Genomic DNA, 18202 nt, shown 5'->3' with positions numbered 1-18202 from the left:
AAATGGGAAATAGCTAGTAAAGATCGATTTATTTTGTTGTTCCATTTCAAATGTTCACCCAGTAGTAAGTGGTTGTTTGCTATAATTGGTTTGATTTTCCGTTTTTCACACATTTTCCCGCGCACCCCATAATGACTATTCAGGGAAGAGATTGGAGGGCGGGGAGCAATGGAAGTGCATGGGAAAAAAGGACAATTCCCATTTGATTTCACCGTGTTTCGAATAAAATTTAGTCTACTTAGTGTTGCCTAATCGATCTGCGCTCGGGGCCAATCGAGTCCGTTTATTGATAATGGCTCACGACCGTGAGTTATCGTCGTTGAGAGAAAAAGAGAGAGCGAGAGGGAGACTATCCTTCTCTGCTGTACTGGGTCGCTAGAGGCCGATGCCACTGTATCACCGATAATGGATGATCGTGAATGTCCGATCTTGTTCGCTAGAATATCATTTTGTTTTCCTCTAGTCAAGGTAAAATTGAACGTTTTTAAAAAAGTATTTACAGTTAGTCATAGTAGTAGTGGTAGTGGTAATGGTAGTATTTGTCGTCATCGTCGTCTGCGTTGCTGTCGTTGACCGTTACAGGGTGATGCTTACGATCATGGCTTCCCAAATTTTGGCACCTTACATGAGTGGAGCTTCGGGTAGTGGGTTAAAGATTAATCTGCGACACTATCCCAGTATCCGGACCATGTCCTGATTGGGTTTACGGTTTTTTTTTGTTCCAAAAACACTTTTGGGCTACTATTTTTGGGCTCCGATGGTCACACTCGATCCGATGTTACTCATCAACGAAGAAATGTTATATCCCAAAAACTGACTATAAATGGCTTCAATCGCGCTAAAACTAGTTTGCAAACGTTGATAAACGGTAGAGAGACTATGTGTGTGTGATACTTTCATTTACTATGCGCGTTTTATCCTCGTCTAAATGGTACTTTTTTGCTTTGTTGGTGAGTGTATTGAGCTTATTAAAACGGTTCTGAAGCTGTTGGGAAACTAAAACCAAGAACCACGAGCCCTTTTTTGTATACAACCAATTACATCAACTCAAAAACATCTACTGCACTAATAATGAATGATCCTTTCGGACACAACCTACTATCCCTAGACACCGTACAGGGCTGCCTAGTGGGAGAACACACTAACACGCTTAATAATTGCTGCTAACGAAACGGAATTAACGTCTATCAACGGTATGGTTAGAAGTACAGCTCGACGGAAAGTGTACAGTATGGCACATAACTGAGTCACATGATAAGAGATATATGTACCACATAGCTAGTCTCTCGTGTCTCCTCCTTGGTTTTACCTCTCGTTTCTAGATTATTGATATCGCTTCCGCTCACTGGAGGATCCTCTTCCACAAACGCCTCTCTCAGTTCAGTCCACTCCAGAATTCGATTCCATGGCGTGTCGCTCGTAGAGATCGAGCGATCCTTGATAATTGATTTGCTCAAACTGGCCTCACACTCTACTGTCCCTCCTTAATGATCATGGTGGTCATGGTACCGCTCTCGTCCGCCACGACGCACGCCGGACAGCACTTGCCCTCCTCCTTCACCAGCACGAGATTGTTCTCGCAGATCAGCTCCGCACACTTCTCCGTCTCGCAGCTGATCTGGTGATGCTCGCACTCACACTTGGTACAGTCGTCCCGCATCCAGATCTCGTTGTTTAACCGCTTGATGCCCTTATTGTCCACACAGTGGCCGTGCGGTTTACCCTTGGCCGGGTTGGACCCAGCCCCACCAGCATTACCACCGACAGCGGCGGCTGCCGCAAGAACTGCGGCCGAACACTGCTGCTCCAGACGGCGTATCTTCCTTCGCATCTGTTTCATCGACTTTTGGAAGCTTTCGATCAGCGCCTCCAGCCCTTCGATCCGTTCCTCGTTCATGTCGTCATCGACAAAGGATGAATCATCCTCGATCTGCTCGAGATGGTTATCGTTCAGTGCGTAATGGCCCTCGTCTTCCGGGTGTGGTTGCTCCAGCCGATCTTGATGATTCGTACCGTCGAGTTTGGCTGGGCTCACTGGCAGGGCACGTTTCGCACGACTCACCGATCTTCGCTGCCGTAGCAAGGGTGCGTAACGCTTGTGATGACGCGAACAGTCCGCACAGTCAACCCAATGTTCCAGATTAACCTGCGGGATCTCATCGCATCGCTTGTAGCCACCCTGCTTCGACGGCAGCACGAACACGTTGTCCGTGATGGTTGTAATGTTGTCACCATTGTCACAGATGATACGACCGAGCGAGGCACGCTTGATCTGTGCCAGCTGTTCCGGCTTGAACACTTCATTCTCGTACCAGAATCGATCTCCATCACGCAGCACGCGGAACTGACGCACCAGAATGCAGGTAAATAGTGGTCCCATCTTAGCGCCCGGCAGTTGATCCTCCAGAATACCTCCAACCCATAGGTCGATATTACTCGGATGTCCGTATAGCTCCTTGAGCTTCTGCCGCACCAACGGGTCCGCAATTTCCCCGCTCAAATCTTCAAACTCTTGCGCAACCTTCATCCCACAAAGCTTGCGGTAGTCGTTGTACCCGGGCAGGGCATGATCACGCGATCGCTGGATATTGATCGCGGCCAGATCGAGCGCCACAGCATGAGCAACCTCGAACAAGCGCTCCGTTAGATCGGTATTGAGATTCTGGTTCGATTTCTTCAACTTTGCCGGCACAGTGTACAGTCCTCTGAGAAGCGGATCAACGCCACCTTCGTACATCAGTCGCCACGGTGCGAAGAATGCTTTGTGCAGTGGAAGATGTCCCTGCGGGATCGGTTGATACGAATCATTCAACCGGTGCAGTATCGGATTGATCAAACTGTGCCCAAAGCGGAACGCGGCCGTTGCAAACTCATTGTAAATGGTTGGATTCACGTTCGAGTCGTAGCCACGGTACTCCCCAAGCTGAGCCATTCCTCGCTCGCCCAGCACCATCGGCAGCCAGTGCTCGTACGTGATGTGCTGCATGATTGCTCCCACGATCTTGCGACTTTCGTAGTACAGTTTATCCCCGTCCCAGTGCGGATTGATGCGGTGCAGCTGTTCCGCCAGCCGGTTGTGCTCCCGCATCCACACGATGTGCATCGTCGTCAGGCCGAGCTGCTCGTTCACGCGGATATCACCCGCCGTGAAGCAGTTGATCTGACTCTCGTCCAAATCGCGTCTACAATCCATCCCGTCGGTCGGTGCCGAGAAGGGTAGCAGTGGCTTTTGCTGTGGGAAGTGAGGTCCATCGCGCAGCAGTCCCTGCTCAGTGGTGAGATTGCGCAGCTCCTGTGCGAATGTTTCCGTGTAACCGTACACCTGGGACGCATCAATGAACGCCGTCAGCTGGTTAATCTGTTCGCGCGGTTGAACGCTACCGAAAAAGATGGACGTCATGCCGGACCCGCAAACAGCGCTCGAGCGGACAAAATCGATGCAGCGCCGGTTCTGGATGCGCGGATCACCGGGCGGTATGTCGATCGGGTAGCATGGGGCCGCATACTCGCAAGTCTTCTTACAATCCACACCGTCCCAGCTTTCGGACGTTACCGACGGTATGGCATGATCGAGATCGTGATCCAGGAATTGACCCCACTGCATCACCATGTGCGTGATGCGATCGTCCGGTGTGATGGTACTGGTGGAGATCAGACTGGTCGAGACGAGTCGAGCACTCGGTTTCCTATATCCATTGTACACTGCTGAACGGTTCCAGCCAATCGGACTGTTGAATCCGTTCTCATAAACCGGTGGAAGCAATCGCTGGAAGCCGGTAAGCGACGAACCCCAGGCAGGATGTTTGTAGTTGTTACACGTACCATCCAGCGAGCGATACTTCGAATGGAAGCACAGATCGGAACAGTTCGGTGTGACGCGATGCGCCATACACCCGGACAGTTGCTCCAGCAGATCCAGATACTCCGGCGAAAGGAGATCCTGGTACCAGAAGTCGGTCGTGTTGGTGGTAAGATTGGCGCCGCTCTCCACATGCTTCCGGATAATCACCAGCGCCCGCTCGTACACTTCGGCGGCGCGGGCAATCTCCCGGGCAGGACCGGTCGGGAAGCGCACGATGCGGAATAGGTCGTCGTGGTAGCGTGTGGTGTTGCGGCCCGTCGAAAACATGCGCCCGATGGTTTGATTAATGGCCATATCCACCTCCCGGGACGCTTCGGCAATCGCAATCCGCACGTACTGGTCGCCGGGCAGTGCCTCCGCCTTTTTCCTGCAACGAAAGAGAGAGAGAGAGACATGTTATGGTACAAGAAACATGGCAGCGATACAGATGTTTCTGGGTACAAGGTGGTGTGGAGCCACTTACTTCACCGTCAGCATACCGCTGGCCGTCGCACGGCCATACTTGTTCAGCAGCGAGCACTCGTACCGGCCCTCGTCCGTGAGCGTGATGTTGGCGATGAACAAACTGCCGGCGGATGATATACGATACTTGTCTTTCGGGGTTATGGTACGACCCTCCTTTTGCCATTTGATCTGTTTCGAGATAAACAAGAGGTGGGAGTGGGATGAGATGCAAAACAGAACAATGTATTAGAAGTTTCGATGGGGGTTTAGAACATTGTTTCCAGTCGTTTGTCTGGCAGCGGGATGGAAAGCGATAAGAACAAGTTGTTTCGCAACCAAAAGGACAAGCGACAAGTCTGCCATGTCCTTTATTAACGGATTTTATTGCTCCCATTCGCTGCGATGCAATGTGTCACAAATCAACCATGGCTCGGGCCGGTTGGAGCGCTCCAAGACTTGGCAGGATCATAAAATCTCGTCTTTTCCTTGTCTTTTTTTGCGTGTGCAATTGCCAGTGGATATTCGGAGGCAAACATTTGCACAGGCGGAACTGGCGGACAATGACCAAACTCGCGCTTCAAGGCCAATATTGGAGTAAAACTTTACCATCTTTCCCATCGTTTCCCAATACCCGAGAGGACTACATTAAAGATCTTAAGACGAGATAATACCCCCATCCGCACGCAAATTCCCTCCGATGCTCCGATGAGTTTATACTTCAGGCAAACTTGCATCGAATCTTCGAAGCAAACAGCAAGCACCCTCTTACTTTTCACGGTAGCGTTGGTTGGCGGTGGTCACTACTGCCGAGCAATAAATACCTCTCGCCGGAAGCATCAACCGGATGCCGGATGCTAAATGTGTGTGAGTGGTGGCGAGGGCGACGACGGCAGTGGTAGCCCAATAGCCCGGAAGCCCATCAGACAGGAATTATGCTTAAATGGATCCATAAATCTTGCCATTTATAGCGCGCAGGATATCCCCCAGCAGCACCTCATCATTGGCCCTTCGATCGACCCCGGCTACCGGCTACTGTTTTCTTCTTATCGGCCGAAAAGTAAAGCAACTGCGTCTTAAATTTGCATAATCTACCCGCACTTCCTAGTACCATATCCCACCAGTCGCAAGAACATCCCAAGCGCACTGAACCATAACCCAGGCTAACGCGCGATGGACCGATATGGTCTTTAAATTTCTTCGTCATCGCTGCCGTTCGAGAAGAATGATCGGAAACGTACAGATTAGCACGTACTGCTCTGCCGGTGTCCATTTATTCGGGCGGCAGGAAAAGCGAGGAATGCGAGCGTGTCCGAGCAACCACGGCAGCGATAGGACGATGGGTCTCGGCATCTTGATGGTGGGGAGGGATTTGTTGCCATTTTGCACCCGAGTATACCCGGGTAAGAATGAAGGATGGATTTCTGAGTTTGTTGCTGCTGTTCTGGAATCGTTGTAAAATGAGCTATGTAACGGTCTGTGCATGTATGTGTGTGTGTGAGGATTTGCTGTGATCCATCCATCGGACCATTAGGTTTCTTATTTATGCTACAGTGTCGAGTGGGAGGGTGTGAGGGTCATTCCAAGGAGCTTTAATACCGGAAGCGTTAATGAAAGGTCCTATCCGACAAGTGCTTGGAAGCTGGCGCTGGGAAGCCGCTGCCGTCTGTCCATTTTGTTGCTGTAATCTCCCTTATCAGTATGTGAAGGATTAGCTTGAAAGATGCACCCTTCAAGGAAGGGGTTTGTTCATGATGACGATGAAACCTTGTTTATGTACGGCAAGATGCCGGAAGTGCTTCGGAAAATCCTATAATCGTTTCAAAACAAAAGCCCAACTTGATCCATGGCTCACTAAGGAATTCATTTGGTGCTTAAATGGCTAGTTTACAACAGCCCTAACAGTCAGCATTACGGCGTATTTTGTTGATGCACTGTGTAGTATCATGCTCGCTGATGGATCGATTCTCGGGTGGGTAAAGCATGTCGAATTAGAGTAGGATTTTCTATTTAATTACGTTTCGTTATGCTGTCTCCTCCAGCGGCCCTGACTCTTTATTTTTCTCAAAACTGCCGCTTCATTACTTTAAGTGCCTTTCGAAAAAATAAACTCATCAACACCACAACTCGGCTTCAAAAGCGAAAAATTCCCAGAAACTGTACCGGAGGGAGTTTTTCTAGCGTGAAAATGTCTAATTAGAGACAGGTTGGGCTAAAATCGCCTACTCGCGTACCACCCCACCCGTGTGCACAGTGCCGGGATGGGTTTACATTGCAAGGTAATTTTCTATTGAGTGGTGGATGGTGGATTCTGAGAGTGCATCATCATCACGTCACGGGTTGGAAGCACTGAAGCGCACTGAAGCAAAATCCAATGCATTACACGAACCCCCGGCTGTTGATGTACTGGAATTCAAAACTCCAGCAAGTACGTCCCGGAAAGCGGGCTTAGTAATGGATGAAGCTCTACTTCATTTTTCCCCAGGCTTTTGCTCTCTCTCACACACACACACACTCTCTCTCTCTCTCTCTCTCTTTCTCAAACACTTTCACTTAGCCTCAATGCATTGCCGTTGGAAGTTCAAAGAAACCGAGCATAAAAGGCACTCTTCCCCCCCCCCCCCCCCCTCATTGCCAAATCCCGCTCCCAACTTACCTGCAGAATATCGTCGTTCTCCGCTTTGCAGGGCATCTCAACCGTCGTGCCCTCGATGGCATCCAGGTCGTACGGTTCAAACAGGAAGCGCGGTGGACCGACGTTGATCACGACCACTTCCGCCTCGACCTCGGCAATGCCCAGCTCATTCTCGGCCACACACACGTACGTGCCTAAAACGGGGAAGGGAGAACGGGATAAGGTTTGAAGTTAAACGAAGAAAAGGGACCGTACACATGTCAAAGTCCATCACGTTTCCATCAACGCTCGCTTGGGTCGTGGTTTGGGGGTGTTTAGATCAATTAAAGATTGCCAACCCGTTCTCCAGCAACCGAAGCAACAGTTAAACCCTTACATCCAGCGCAGGGCGAGGAGGGATGCTCACCTGAATCGGACTCCTCCACATGGTCGATGGTCAGCTCGATCGCATCGTCGGTAAAGTAGACCTGGCTCGTTTCGTTCACCGGCAGGCCGTCCTTTTTCCACCAGATGTGGGGCAACGGGTTACCGTCCGCTTCACATTCCAGCGTCAGCGTGGAGCCGACTTTCACGTTCTGATTTTCCGGCCCGAGCACGATTCTCGGCGGTGCTGTGGAAGATTTGCCAAAAACGGATTCAGTGCGATTAGAGTGGAGTTTGTGAGGAGGGAGCATTAAAACGAACGATAAGAGTTTCCCGATAGGCCAGCTTTGGTGTAGGAAACGAATATTGGTTTGCGGGATTGTACCGGGGAAAACAAGCACAAAAACTGTGGCCAAGATGGTGAAGATACAGACACAGAATACACACCCAAACACACAGAGCTTCATGTATGGCGAACAGATGGATTGTCTGACCGGTACTGTTTACGTGAAATATTTTGCCAAACGTTCCGGAAACAGCATTTGTGGAGTTGAATTGGGTTTGCCCGTACTCGAAAAAAGAGAACACAACGGCCAGAAATATTCAGTACTGTTGTTTTACTCTGTCATTTGTGGTTGTGGTGGTGCGTTTTTTTCCGGCTGCCTAGTGTGTCTATGTACGAATATCTCGATTGGACGTGTGTGAGGAAATGTTTGTTGACCAAACTTGTGGTCTAGTTTTTGGGGTTTATATGGCGAATTGATCTAAAAACTGTATGCTCAATGCTGGCAGATAGTATAGTCACTGTGAGAGCTATATTAAAAGCATTCTAGAGTGTACTATTATCACAAAAATGAGTCTCTCTTCATAAAAATTGCCTAGCATTCTTATATTTCAATGCTATTATTGAGTTCCTACTAGGAAAAAGGCTCACTTTGAAGTGATATTTGATAAAGAAATCATTGGATGAAAGACAACTTCCCAGTCAGTTCCTAGCTATTAGGCTTTGTTGGTGTATGGAATTTCATATCTTCCTGTCCAGAAAGTGTCCGATAAAAACACCTCCAATAGTTGAGCTCCAAGTTGAGCCTTCAGATCCAGAATGGGCACACACAAAAAGACAAAAACCATCTAGATTGGATTATACCGTAGAACCTGGAACCGAGTGCTGGCACACAAAGATGGCACCGGACCGAACCGAAACCCCTTTGCTGGGTTATTATTTATTGTGCAGAGATAGTTTTTCTTCTCACCCGAGTTTTATCTCTTCTCTCTTCTATTTTTTTTTGTTGGGCAAACAGTTTTCATTGCTGTTTCAAAATTTAATATGTTTCTGAGTGCGTCCGTGCTGGGTAACCGGGCGCGGGGGAACAACGAGAGGTTGTCTGGGTTTTAAAACATTGCCCGATGGTGCAACAGTGTGTCTGTGGCGTCCAGTTTGGAGGAACGTCTTTGTGTAAGCCAAACCAGACAGCGTCGCTTACTCTTCATTTTGTTGGGAGTTGGAAAATCCATTGACACAGACACACATACACACCTAAGGTTGAAAATGTTGCTTTTAGCTCAATTTTCATTCTGCCAAATTTGAGGCAGTATTCCGTGGATTGGAAAGCCGAAGGTAATCCGGCTACCTTTTTTTTGCCTAACGAAGCAGCTGCATCCCCTTTTGCCAGGCATTGCGAAGACTCATGCACACACCATAAGCCAAACGCGCCATGCTCGAAATGTGCTGGTGGAAATGCTGGTTTATAGCCGGCCACACCAAAGGTGCAGACGTTGGAAGAAGCACTGAGTGCACTGTGCAAGGAATGGACCATGCTGTGTGTATGGCTTCGATTTCGAATTTATGAGAAATAGAAATGGGGTTTATCTGGTGTCCCGTGCACCGGTGGGCACCACCATAAAAACGGAAATGTGTTGCAAAGGTTTCTCGGTCGCTCATGGAATGCATTTGCTTCCTCGCCCGGTGGTGTGTTAGCTTTGTGTACGTGTCCGGGATCTGGGTTGAGTGAAAAATAACGTCCCCACCCCGTACCCGGTGCATACGACCGGTCTTAAGGTTCGAAAGCCGTTCGTTTGCGTGGTTTGCAGACCAGTCGCGGAACCTGTGTGGCTCTGGACAGCATTTACAGATTTATTGGTAAGCATTTTTCCTTCTGCAGCGCGCACACACACACACGAATGCCGCAATAAATGGAACTCGGGTGAAAGCAATAAAGAGAGAGGGTGAGGGAGAAAAAGTTTCATATTTGAAGCAAACAAACTGCACGTGGGAAGGAGCTTTTAAGGGACTATTTTGCTTCCCTTTCACCAAACCTCCCCCGCGGGCTGACGTTTGACATGACGTCTTTGTTTGTTTCGCCATTTGGTTTGTCTTTTGTAATGGAAAATTGAAAATGAAAGAGCAAATAAATAGGAAACTAAAAAAAGCACTTCACACACAGCATGTGTCGCCAAAGTGTCGCCACGGTTTTAAGGGCTCCAGCTCCAATCCAAACTGGAAAATGCTGAAAAGTTTCCTGATCGTGTTTCACGTGCCGGCCCTTAAAAGTCGAAACTTTGCGCCAATTGACGTGTTTTGAGCTAAAAGCTTTTTTTTCAGCGCGCCACCACGGTTTGGCACCTGTGGGAGTGTGTTGAGTGTAGATAAATCTAATTTTGAAAACTCATTTTTACGCACGATAGCCTTCAATTACGGCGTACCGCCGTACCATATTAATGCAACAAGTATCATTATAAGCGCCAAAAATGCAAATCAAAATGGGGAATCATTCATGGGGGAGTAGAGCAAAAAGGTAAAGGTCCAAATAAGAAATCACTCGCACGCTACATGCATCATGCTCACCGGGTTTGGGGTCGCATGTGATGGTACTAAACTTTTTACACGCATGAATAAATATGCAAAGTAGCCGGCTTTCTTCTTTTTGGGTTTGGGTTTTGCTATCCGTTTTTCCCTGAAGAGTTGCGTGTGCGTACACTTTTACGTATCGTGTCGTGTTCTTGTGTACCGATAAAGGTTGAACACTCTTCTTTTTGTCGTGTAGTAGGTCGGCAATGGCAAGTTGGTTTTTTCTTGACCTTCCCAACATCCTAAAATGATTTTTTTCCAGTTGAAGTACCTTCCATCTTCAAACGAAATGGAACTTATTACAAGAAAAATACACCCAAACATTCAAAACCCTTCCATTCGTTCCTCATTTCCAATGAAAGTTCGTTTTTGAATTATGAATTCAATATGGCAGTAGTCAAAGCGACAAACACGATCCTGGTTGGTTTACAGCTTCTGACCGACCCCTTTTACTGTGCTGACCGGGGTGGAGTTGTAATTGAAGACACCCTCTACACTACACTACTTGCTGCTGCTAGCCCTTTTTTTTCACTAACATTCAATTCTCGGCGTCTGTCACCTTCTGCAGCCTCTCGTGGGACAGTCGATTCTCGAACGCCTTCGCCCTAGAACGCGCGATGGGTTCGAAATGAAATTAAATGACACGACAAGGTGAAAGATAATTTGATTGGATCCATTTAACCGATCGCTCGGTCGACCCACGGCAGCGCACCGTTGGCGGTTATCCGGAAGATGAAATGAATATTGTATGCTGGCACCATTTTTGTGCTGCCGTTTTTCTTGCTGTAGTGCTAACTTGTCTTTTCAATGCTACTACGTCTATGGTTCGCTCTGGATCGATCGTTCGATTTTGTGTTATATCTCGGGTTTTTATTTCCTTATTGAATTACACGGGGTGTGAGAGGACAACGATCGACCTCGGAACGAAGATCTTTGTTATCTGTCCGTTGATATTTGTTTCGCCGATTATTGGTGTTGGTGTAAGCGTACAATCTCGTTTGCCGTGACAACGCAGCATAGATGGAGACGTGAAACCTGACTGCTGGTTGGAGAGTGTTCGTTTGGAGCGACAGAGTTTGCCTCAAGATGGCTGTCATAAGTGAATTGTTGGTTTTACATTTGCCATTAAAAGAAAATCGATGTCACAGCGGAACGCTACGCTAAATGGTTTCGTTAGAAATGGATCTAACAGTAAAAGCTAAGCATTTAGGTAAATTGGCATACTTTTAGGCGCAGTTGTAATTCAGAATGATCGATAAACGCCTAAAGTGCTGCAATATGAGTAACAATGAACAGATTAGCTTACTTGCGTACACTTTGCGATATGTTTTCGAAAGTAGATAAGCAATTCATACAAAAATATCCCATCAAACCCATTTCAATGTTGAGTTTGCTTTTAAATCCCTTAAAAATCCTATTCTGCTCCCAGCTCAATAATCTCCTTTTTAAAAGATACCCTTTTTCTTAGGTCATCAATACTTCGTTTCGCCGAATTCTTTATTCAATTCCGTGCATTCAGTCTTCGTGCAAATATGCTTATCCTCTACATCCATTCCTTTTTCGACCCATTCTACGGCCCCTTACTGATTGCAATCCATCCCCCTCTCCACCGAATGCGTCGGGTTGCGTCAATCTTGAACCACGAGGGTAAAGCATGTTTGACAAAGACGAAACACCACCCATCCGTACCGTACCGGTACCGTATGCAGCCGCGTAGGGCGTCGGGAAAGCAAATCGGAAATAAAATTACATTCCATTCATTACAAATCACAATCAAACGGTAATTTCGGCGGACGTGCCTGCCACCATCTTTTGGGCAGGCACGGAACACAAGCGGGAGAGCGAAAAACGTACCGGAATTGGCTGCGCCACCAATTTGTGTCCGTTCGTTCGATTCGATTCGATCGATCATTCAATCGATCGCCAAACACGCAGCGATGTTTGGGTGTGAATGAATGCCGAACGCGTTGAGGCTGTTAGGGCATCCATCTTTTGCACGCGTACTCCCCGTATCTGTCCGTGTTCTATGCGTTAGAACGTGAAGGATTGGTCAATCACTAGGGAGAATTGAGCACCCTTTTCCGACAAGCAAGGCGCATTTAGCTGCATGTGAGATGAGGTTTGCTGCAGGAAGCAAGAAAAACTCGCTGCAAAGCAAAAGGGGGGAGAGAAAAAAAAACACATCTGTATCACTTCCGTGATAGATCCATCGCAGCACTGATAAGCGTAAGTGTCTGGTACAAGGTAGCATTCGCACGACACGCAAAAGGGGTTTCACTTCTTCGGGAAAGTCTGGATTGTCGAATGGCGTTATTTGAAATTCAAATTGCATCTTTCATCGAAATGTCACTCAGCCACACCCACACTTTACAAACGCGGGCGGTAGTTAGTTTGGAGTACAAGATTTCGGTCACACATTCGGTGCACCATCTTCGGTGACATGGTTGGGCATAACTTTCCTCCCCGATGAACGAATGTTACTGGGGCATGAAATTTGTCAATCTGGTTATCGAGTATCAGCACCAACGCGGCAGGGATGGGGAACCGCCACCGGGAATCACTTGATTATGGATGCTTCGTTGGAGGACGACTTCAGAGCTCGACGTTCTACCTCGTCAGAATGCCAGATGAACGTCAACTCGAAAGCGTCGTTACGCAGTGGCACCCGTAACGCATCACAGCACAGGGAAGTACTGTGCCTGGCTGTCTGTCTGGCAAACGGGGAAATCGGAATTGAATTCTAGAGCGCTCCCATCGTCTTCATAATTGGCAGCAGTTGATGGTGAGCCGAGAGGAAGTCAAGTGTCATCCGTCATCTGAATCACCGACCGAATATGGTCGGGTAAAAAGCCATCACCAGTGTCGGCATTGGATGGTTTACAACTTCTGTTTGGTCGATGAGTAAAAAAACCCCTGATAGGAAGTATCAAGAAGCTTGTTCTGTGTTTTTCCTTCTCCTTTGGCAATCGGTCAGTCGGAGTTAATCAGCGCTAGGCCTGGACTGCTTTTTGTCCTGATCGAATCAAACGTTCTCTGGGCTACAAAACGTTTCCGTATCGATTTGGTTTTTTTGCTCCTTCCAGAAGCTTTGCAAATCAGGAATAGAGAGACTCAGCTCAACAACAAAAACCCGGAAAACGATACCCTAACGACCGTGATGTTGTGTTTGAGTAGTGCAATTTCAACGATCAACATGCACCGACATCTTCACTTTTTTCCACTTGCTTCAATTCGGATCAAGTTTGCTGGTGTTCCACATGGGATTCGTCATGGAGCTCAACGTTGCTGCGTAATTCCCCCAGCACCACTAGCTCTCTCTATCCCACTTTTTCCCTCTTATCATGATTCTTGAGCATTTGGCATTCTAACTCAGAACACAAAAAAACTATCCAAACAACATTCAAACCCACCTACCCCGCAAGCCACACCGAATGGTGACAATCTGTTTATCCACCGGATCGTTGATTAAACTCTCGATAATGGATGCGTCAAATTTTGCCGGAACCGAACGGAATGCTGCACAGTCCGGGAAAAATAGCAAAATCCATTGACGTTTGCATGTCGCTCGGACACACGGCCGGCAGGGCCGCAAACTGTGTGACGCTGCTTGTTATTTATTTTTTGAGCTCCCTAAACTGAGGAGGTGTTGTTTTTGAGCGTTGTGCAATAGTTGTGAGGTACCGTTCAGATCGATGGGAAAAAAAGCTTCTCTCGAATGATGATGTCTATCCCCTGTCAACTAGTCCGATGCTGTCCTTCAATCAAGCGAGCCACCACACCGCTGTGGCTCAAGGCGAAACGCTAGCTAACACACCGGACAACGTGATGTTTATCATCTGTTTTACGTGTTCGGTGAGTTTTTTTCCGGCCTTCCCGTATCCAAAATCAACCGTTTGTATGCTTTTTTATGACTTTATTCGTTAGGGAGGTGTGTGGGTTTTTTTGCGCCATCCTCATCATCGACGACAACAAATAACATCATTGACAAGGCGGACATGTTTTCGACTAACGTTTTGCGCTCATCTTGCTTACTCTCTAGGGGACAAGGCTTTTTTTGGCCTGTGTTTAATTTCATAACATGGTATATATTTTTGATGAGCAGCCTTGACTGAATAGATCGGATGAAAGAAGCGGATAAAAGTATGCAGAAGACATTTTTAGTCTCATTTTCTTTACGCTGGACTTTTTTTTTAATTGTTTTTGTCGATGGTTGTGGATGATAAGCGACATGGCGAATGCGTCAAAATAGCTTATTACAGCGTTACGAGACAATTTTGTAATGGAATTTGCATAGCTTTGGGCGTTTTGTTTGTCGCTTGGAATATTTCGCCTAAAGGTATGCAATGTTTAATTACCTTATAGCACATAAAAATAAAGCCAAAATATTGCTGTTTTTGGCATCCAAAAAGAATGTTGCTTAAACAACGTCCAACCTCTGCAATACTAACACTATTTCAACATTTCTAAACACCCATTTCGACAAATTTACATCCCTCGTCATAATAAGCGATACATTTCGGAGAAACGTAGCGCAAGCAACTGGAATGTTTGCATCCCACCATGCAGAAGCTTTCGGACGCTGTCCAGCACTGTCGGACGCATTCCCTATAGAAACGAATGCTTGCGACGAACGGTTGATGGATGCATTTAATTAAATATCGATTGGGTACTGCGTTCGGAACTGGATCGTAAATTGTCTAACAACGTTTCGCATACGATCGGGTGCGTGTTGCTCTTCGGACCCGCAACAGCAAGCGCACAACGTCAACCTATGTAGACGACCAAACATCATCAACCCGCAGTTGTGACGGCAATTCTGAGAGCGATGCAACCTCAATCTGGGCAAAGGTATACACTGTTTGTATCGCTCTAGCGGATACATATACAAAGAGACGGTAATATCAGCAACGGTGGATTGCTTGCTTTTCGGAACAACAGCGCTTGGAGCACCGATGGGCACACGGTGATAAATTACGACAGGCGCTTGTTCCGGTTCTAGATATATTTAATGAGAGATGCACTTCGCATGTCGGCTGTTGGAAATGTTGCAACAAATTTGCTATTGGTGATGTGAAGATGGATTGATATGTATGGATTCTGAGTATTTCTTGACCTCATTATTGATTTCGCGTAAAAGTAGCAATGAATTGAATATTTACAAAATAAAATGAACGTTTGATTATTGATATGTTTATTGGTAAACCTAGGTGAATCCCTCTTCCTTCCTACAACTGTAATGATGGTACTGACAAAGCGCGAAGATCAAATGCAATCGCATTAGCCGGTTGACTTGATCAGTTGCATCACTTGATGTGTTTCGCTTGTCCAGAAAGCGTTACTAACAGCAGATGTTTGCTGCATCATGCCGAATGGGAAATGGCGTTACGAATTCCTACCCTGAACGCACGCATGACACATCATAAGCATCTCAGTCAGCGTCCATCAATCACTCTTTATCCGTTCGAGTATAAATTACGCTCGTCAGGATTTGTCCATTTGCTTCGATGAGCAAATGGAGGTGGAAAATGGCAGACGGTACTGCGCTGCAGTCATTCGAGAATGTGCTTCAGACGTTGGATTGCGGGCATATTAATCATAGCGCATCCACCTACACACACACATACAACGCATTCATGCAAATCAACTGCTTTTCTGGAACGTTTGTAAGGATAAATGTACTCCCACACGCATGAAAAATATGTACGCAACATGCGTTTTGTTTGCGGAATGGATTTGACCACAAACCCATTGGAAATGGATTTAGTGACAGCTCATCAAATACCCAGTAATGACTGGTTGAAACGTATACGAATAGTTAGCGTAGAATTGGTTGAAAACGTTTCAGACGAACCAAAAACCAATATATCAACCAAACGGATGTATCGTTTAAATATTAAACGAGTTTTGAAGGAAAAGTTTTCAATTGTATAACTTCAAATACATATACTAAAGGTAGTTTGCAGCATCAAGGATATTTAAAAGGACTTCAAACCCCTTAGCAAAACTAGAAGCAGAAGAAAGACGTGTTTGAGCAGATTTTCATGCTTTTAAATTCCAATGTTCTGCAGATTGCATACTGTTAGGCGTTGTAAACTACATTATATCATTCTTAGTACTAAACGCCTGTTGGTATGCAATTTGAGATGCTTATTTGGCATAAAAATGATGATAATGGATGTTTATTAGAATTTTTGTTTAGTATTAGTAACTTACTGTTTAAATTATTCTTTCTTCTTACTACTTTCATGCTAGCATTCATACTAGCACATGCTTTCGAAAGGGTGTTTCAAACAATGCACTTTACAATACAGCTTGGGTGAATAAAAAAAATTTGAATACATCACGAGCCATCCATCTCCACCTGGCTCGTGGTCTAAAAACGTCCTGCACAACACGATCAACTTACCTTCGTGTTCTCCGGCCCCGGAATCCCCCGGTATGGCATTGCTAAGCTCTGTCGGTTTGGGCGATGGTTTCGAAAGCGGGGTAGCACTGCTCGGTGGCTGTGCGGTCGTTGGAATAGCTACAGTCGCCGGTACCGGGGACGCCGATGCGGATGCTGCCGTGGATGAGCTGGTGGGTTCAAGCGGGCGAGCTGGTGGTGGTGGTGTTAGCAAGAAAAACGGGGTTACATTAGCATTCCGGGCATCATGTTTTCGGTGTTAGGATGTGGGATGGGTTTCTGAAGGGTCGGAGGGGAAGGGCGATGGTGTAATGTTTGCATTTGTTTGCAGCTCGAAAGAATGTGAAAGCAATTAACAGGTGCAGAATGGTGTGTAAAAACGGGATGGTATTTTCTTTTTTTTTTGTTGTTGGTTGCGATCCATTTTTTGAAGAGCAAAAACAGTCGTTGGACATGATGTTGATGAGTTGAAAGCGATAAAAGATGGTTTTTGTAGAACGGCGCAAGGCAATGGGGTGGTGAGATCAGACGATTGGGAGGTAAAGCTGTGTTGGGAAGGAAAGCGGAAACCTTCAATGGTGAAGCAAGTTATGAAATTCCTGGCAAACATATTGCGAATGAAATGACTATCTTGTTGAACAACTTTCTAGAAATGAAGAATTTAATATCCCTAATTCTTGTGGAGTTCGGTGTAAAGGTCACGATGCCACTAACGTGCTGGCCCGAGATAAAGTTCATTCCTCAGAATCCATACACCATTGAGCAGCAAAAACAATGGCAAGCTCTGCAGCAGACATTCACATCGTACACCTACGCCGAAGTTCATTTCCATTCGTGAAGCACACCAAGCTCCACACATACACCCAGCGTTCCCGGAATGGGTTCTGCTAACTCCCGAGCATAAGCTGCTGAAACTCGACACCAGCAAATCCTGCGTCCGCGTCTTGAATAATGTCGCGCCGGTACGTAACCAGGTATGTATGCTGGCGGCAAACGGTTGCGGAGAAAAAGTTTTCGCAAGCACTCACGGAGACGAAAGTACGTCGAAGCGCTGGGCGGTCATGGAGATGAAAATGCTCCCTCCCATATACACACACACACACGCGGTACAGTACCGAACCATTACACTTGCGGTAGACATTTGTTTAATCGAGCAAAAGACGTCTTGCACGCTTAGTTTAACATCGGGGCTCGGTTTTTGGGGGCTACCCCAATCCCACTGCCGGATATGCTTGAACGCAACGTAGAGTACATACACACAAACACACAAGTGCGCGCGTGTACCGAGCGGAACCACGGAAGTGGTTGAACATTCCGCACCAGTTGTCATGTGGCATTCTGAAACCTCTCCGGTTCCATTTCCGATGCGGTGTTTGCTCAAAGTGGGAACGATTTGTTTTCCACTTGCGAGCAGCGAGTTCTCCACGCTATCGCTCTTCAAAAAGTTGCCTTTGTAACGTGATTATCGTCACTTGAGAGTAATGTCAGTCGTAAAGCGGAGCTGGGCCGAGTTTCGTGTCCACACCAAGAAGATGGTACGATGAGCAACGATGCACTGCGGCACGAGAAGACGAGGATGAATCAAAGCCCATTCACGGACCCCAAAAACCGCAGGTGTTTGGATGCTGGGAATTAGTACACTCTGGGGAG

The 18202-nt window shown here is 46.8% G+C and overlaps 1 protein-coding gene across 4 annotated transcripts in view; it reads right to left on the bottom strand.

Annotated features, from left to right (window-relative positions):
* Positions 1-10: 10 nt before the first annotated feature.
* LOC120896883 (peroxidasin) overlaps positions 11-18202 on the bottom strand; it is a 38006-nt gene continuing 19814 nt past the window's right edge. For 3 of the 4 annotated variants that reach the window (XM_040301387.1, XM_040301388.1, XM_040301389.1), the window contains exons 8-12: positions 16556-16744; positions 7345-7548; positions 6960-7132; positions 4326-4495; positions 11-4229 (exon numbers count right to left, since the gene is read on the bottom strand). In XM_040301387.1, coding sequence (XP_040157321.1) covers positions 1472-4229; positions 4326-4495; positions 6960-7132; positions 7345-7548; positions 16556-16744 — 3494 coding nt within the window. In that variant the 3' untranslated portion in view covers positions 11-1471. The remainder of the gene's footprint in view (positions 4230-4325; positions 4496-6959; positions 7133-7344; positions 7549-16555; positions 16745-18202) is intronic. The other variant, XM_040301390.1, reaches the window with a different exon arrangement.

This window comes from Anopheles arabiensis, chromosome 2 (genome assembly GCF_016920715.1).
Source record: "Anopheles arabiensis isolate DONGOLA chromosome 2, AaraD3, whole genome shotgun sequence".
Taxonomy (NCBI): domain Eukaryota; kingdom Metazoa; phylum Arthropoda; class Insecta; order Diptera; family Culicidae; genus Anopheles; species Anopheles arabiensis.
This window is presented reverse-complemented; position numbering and strand designations above follow the sequence as displayed.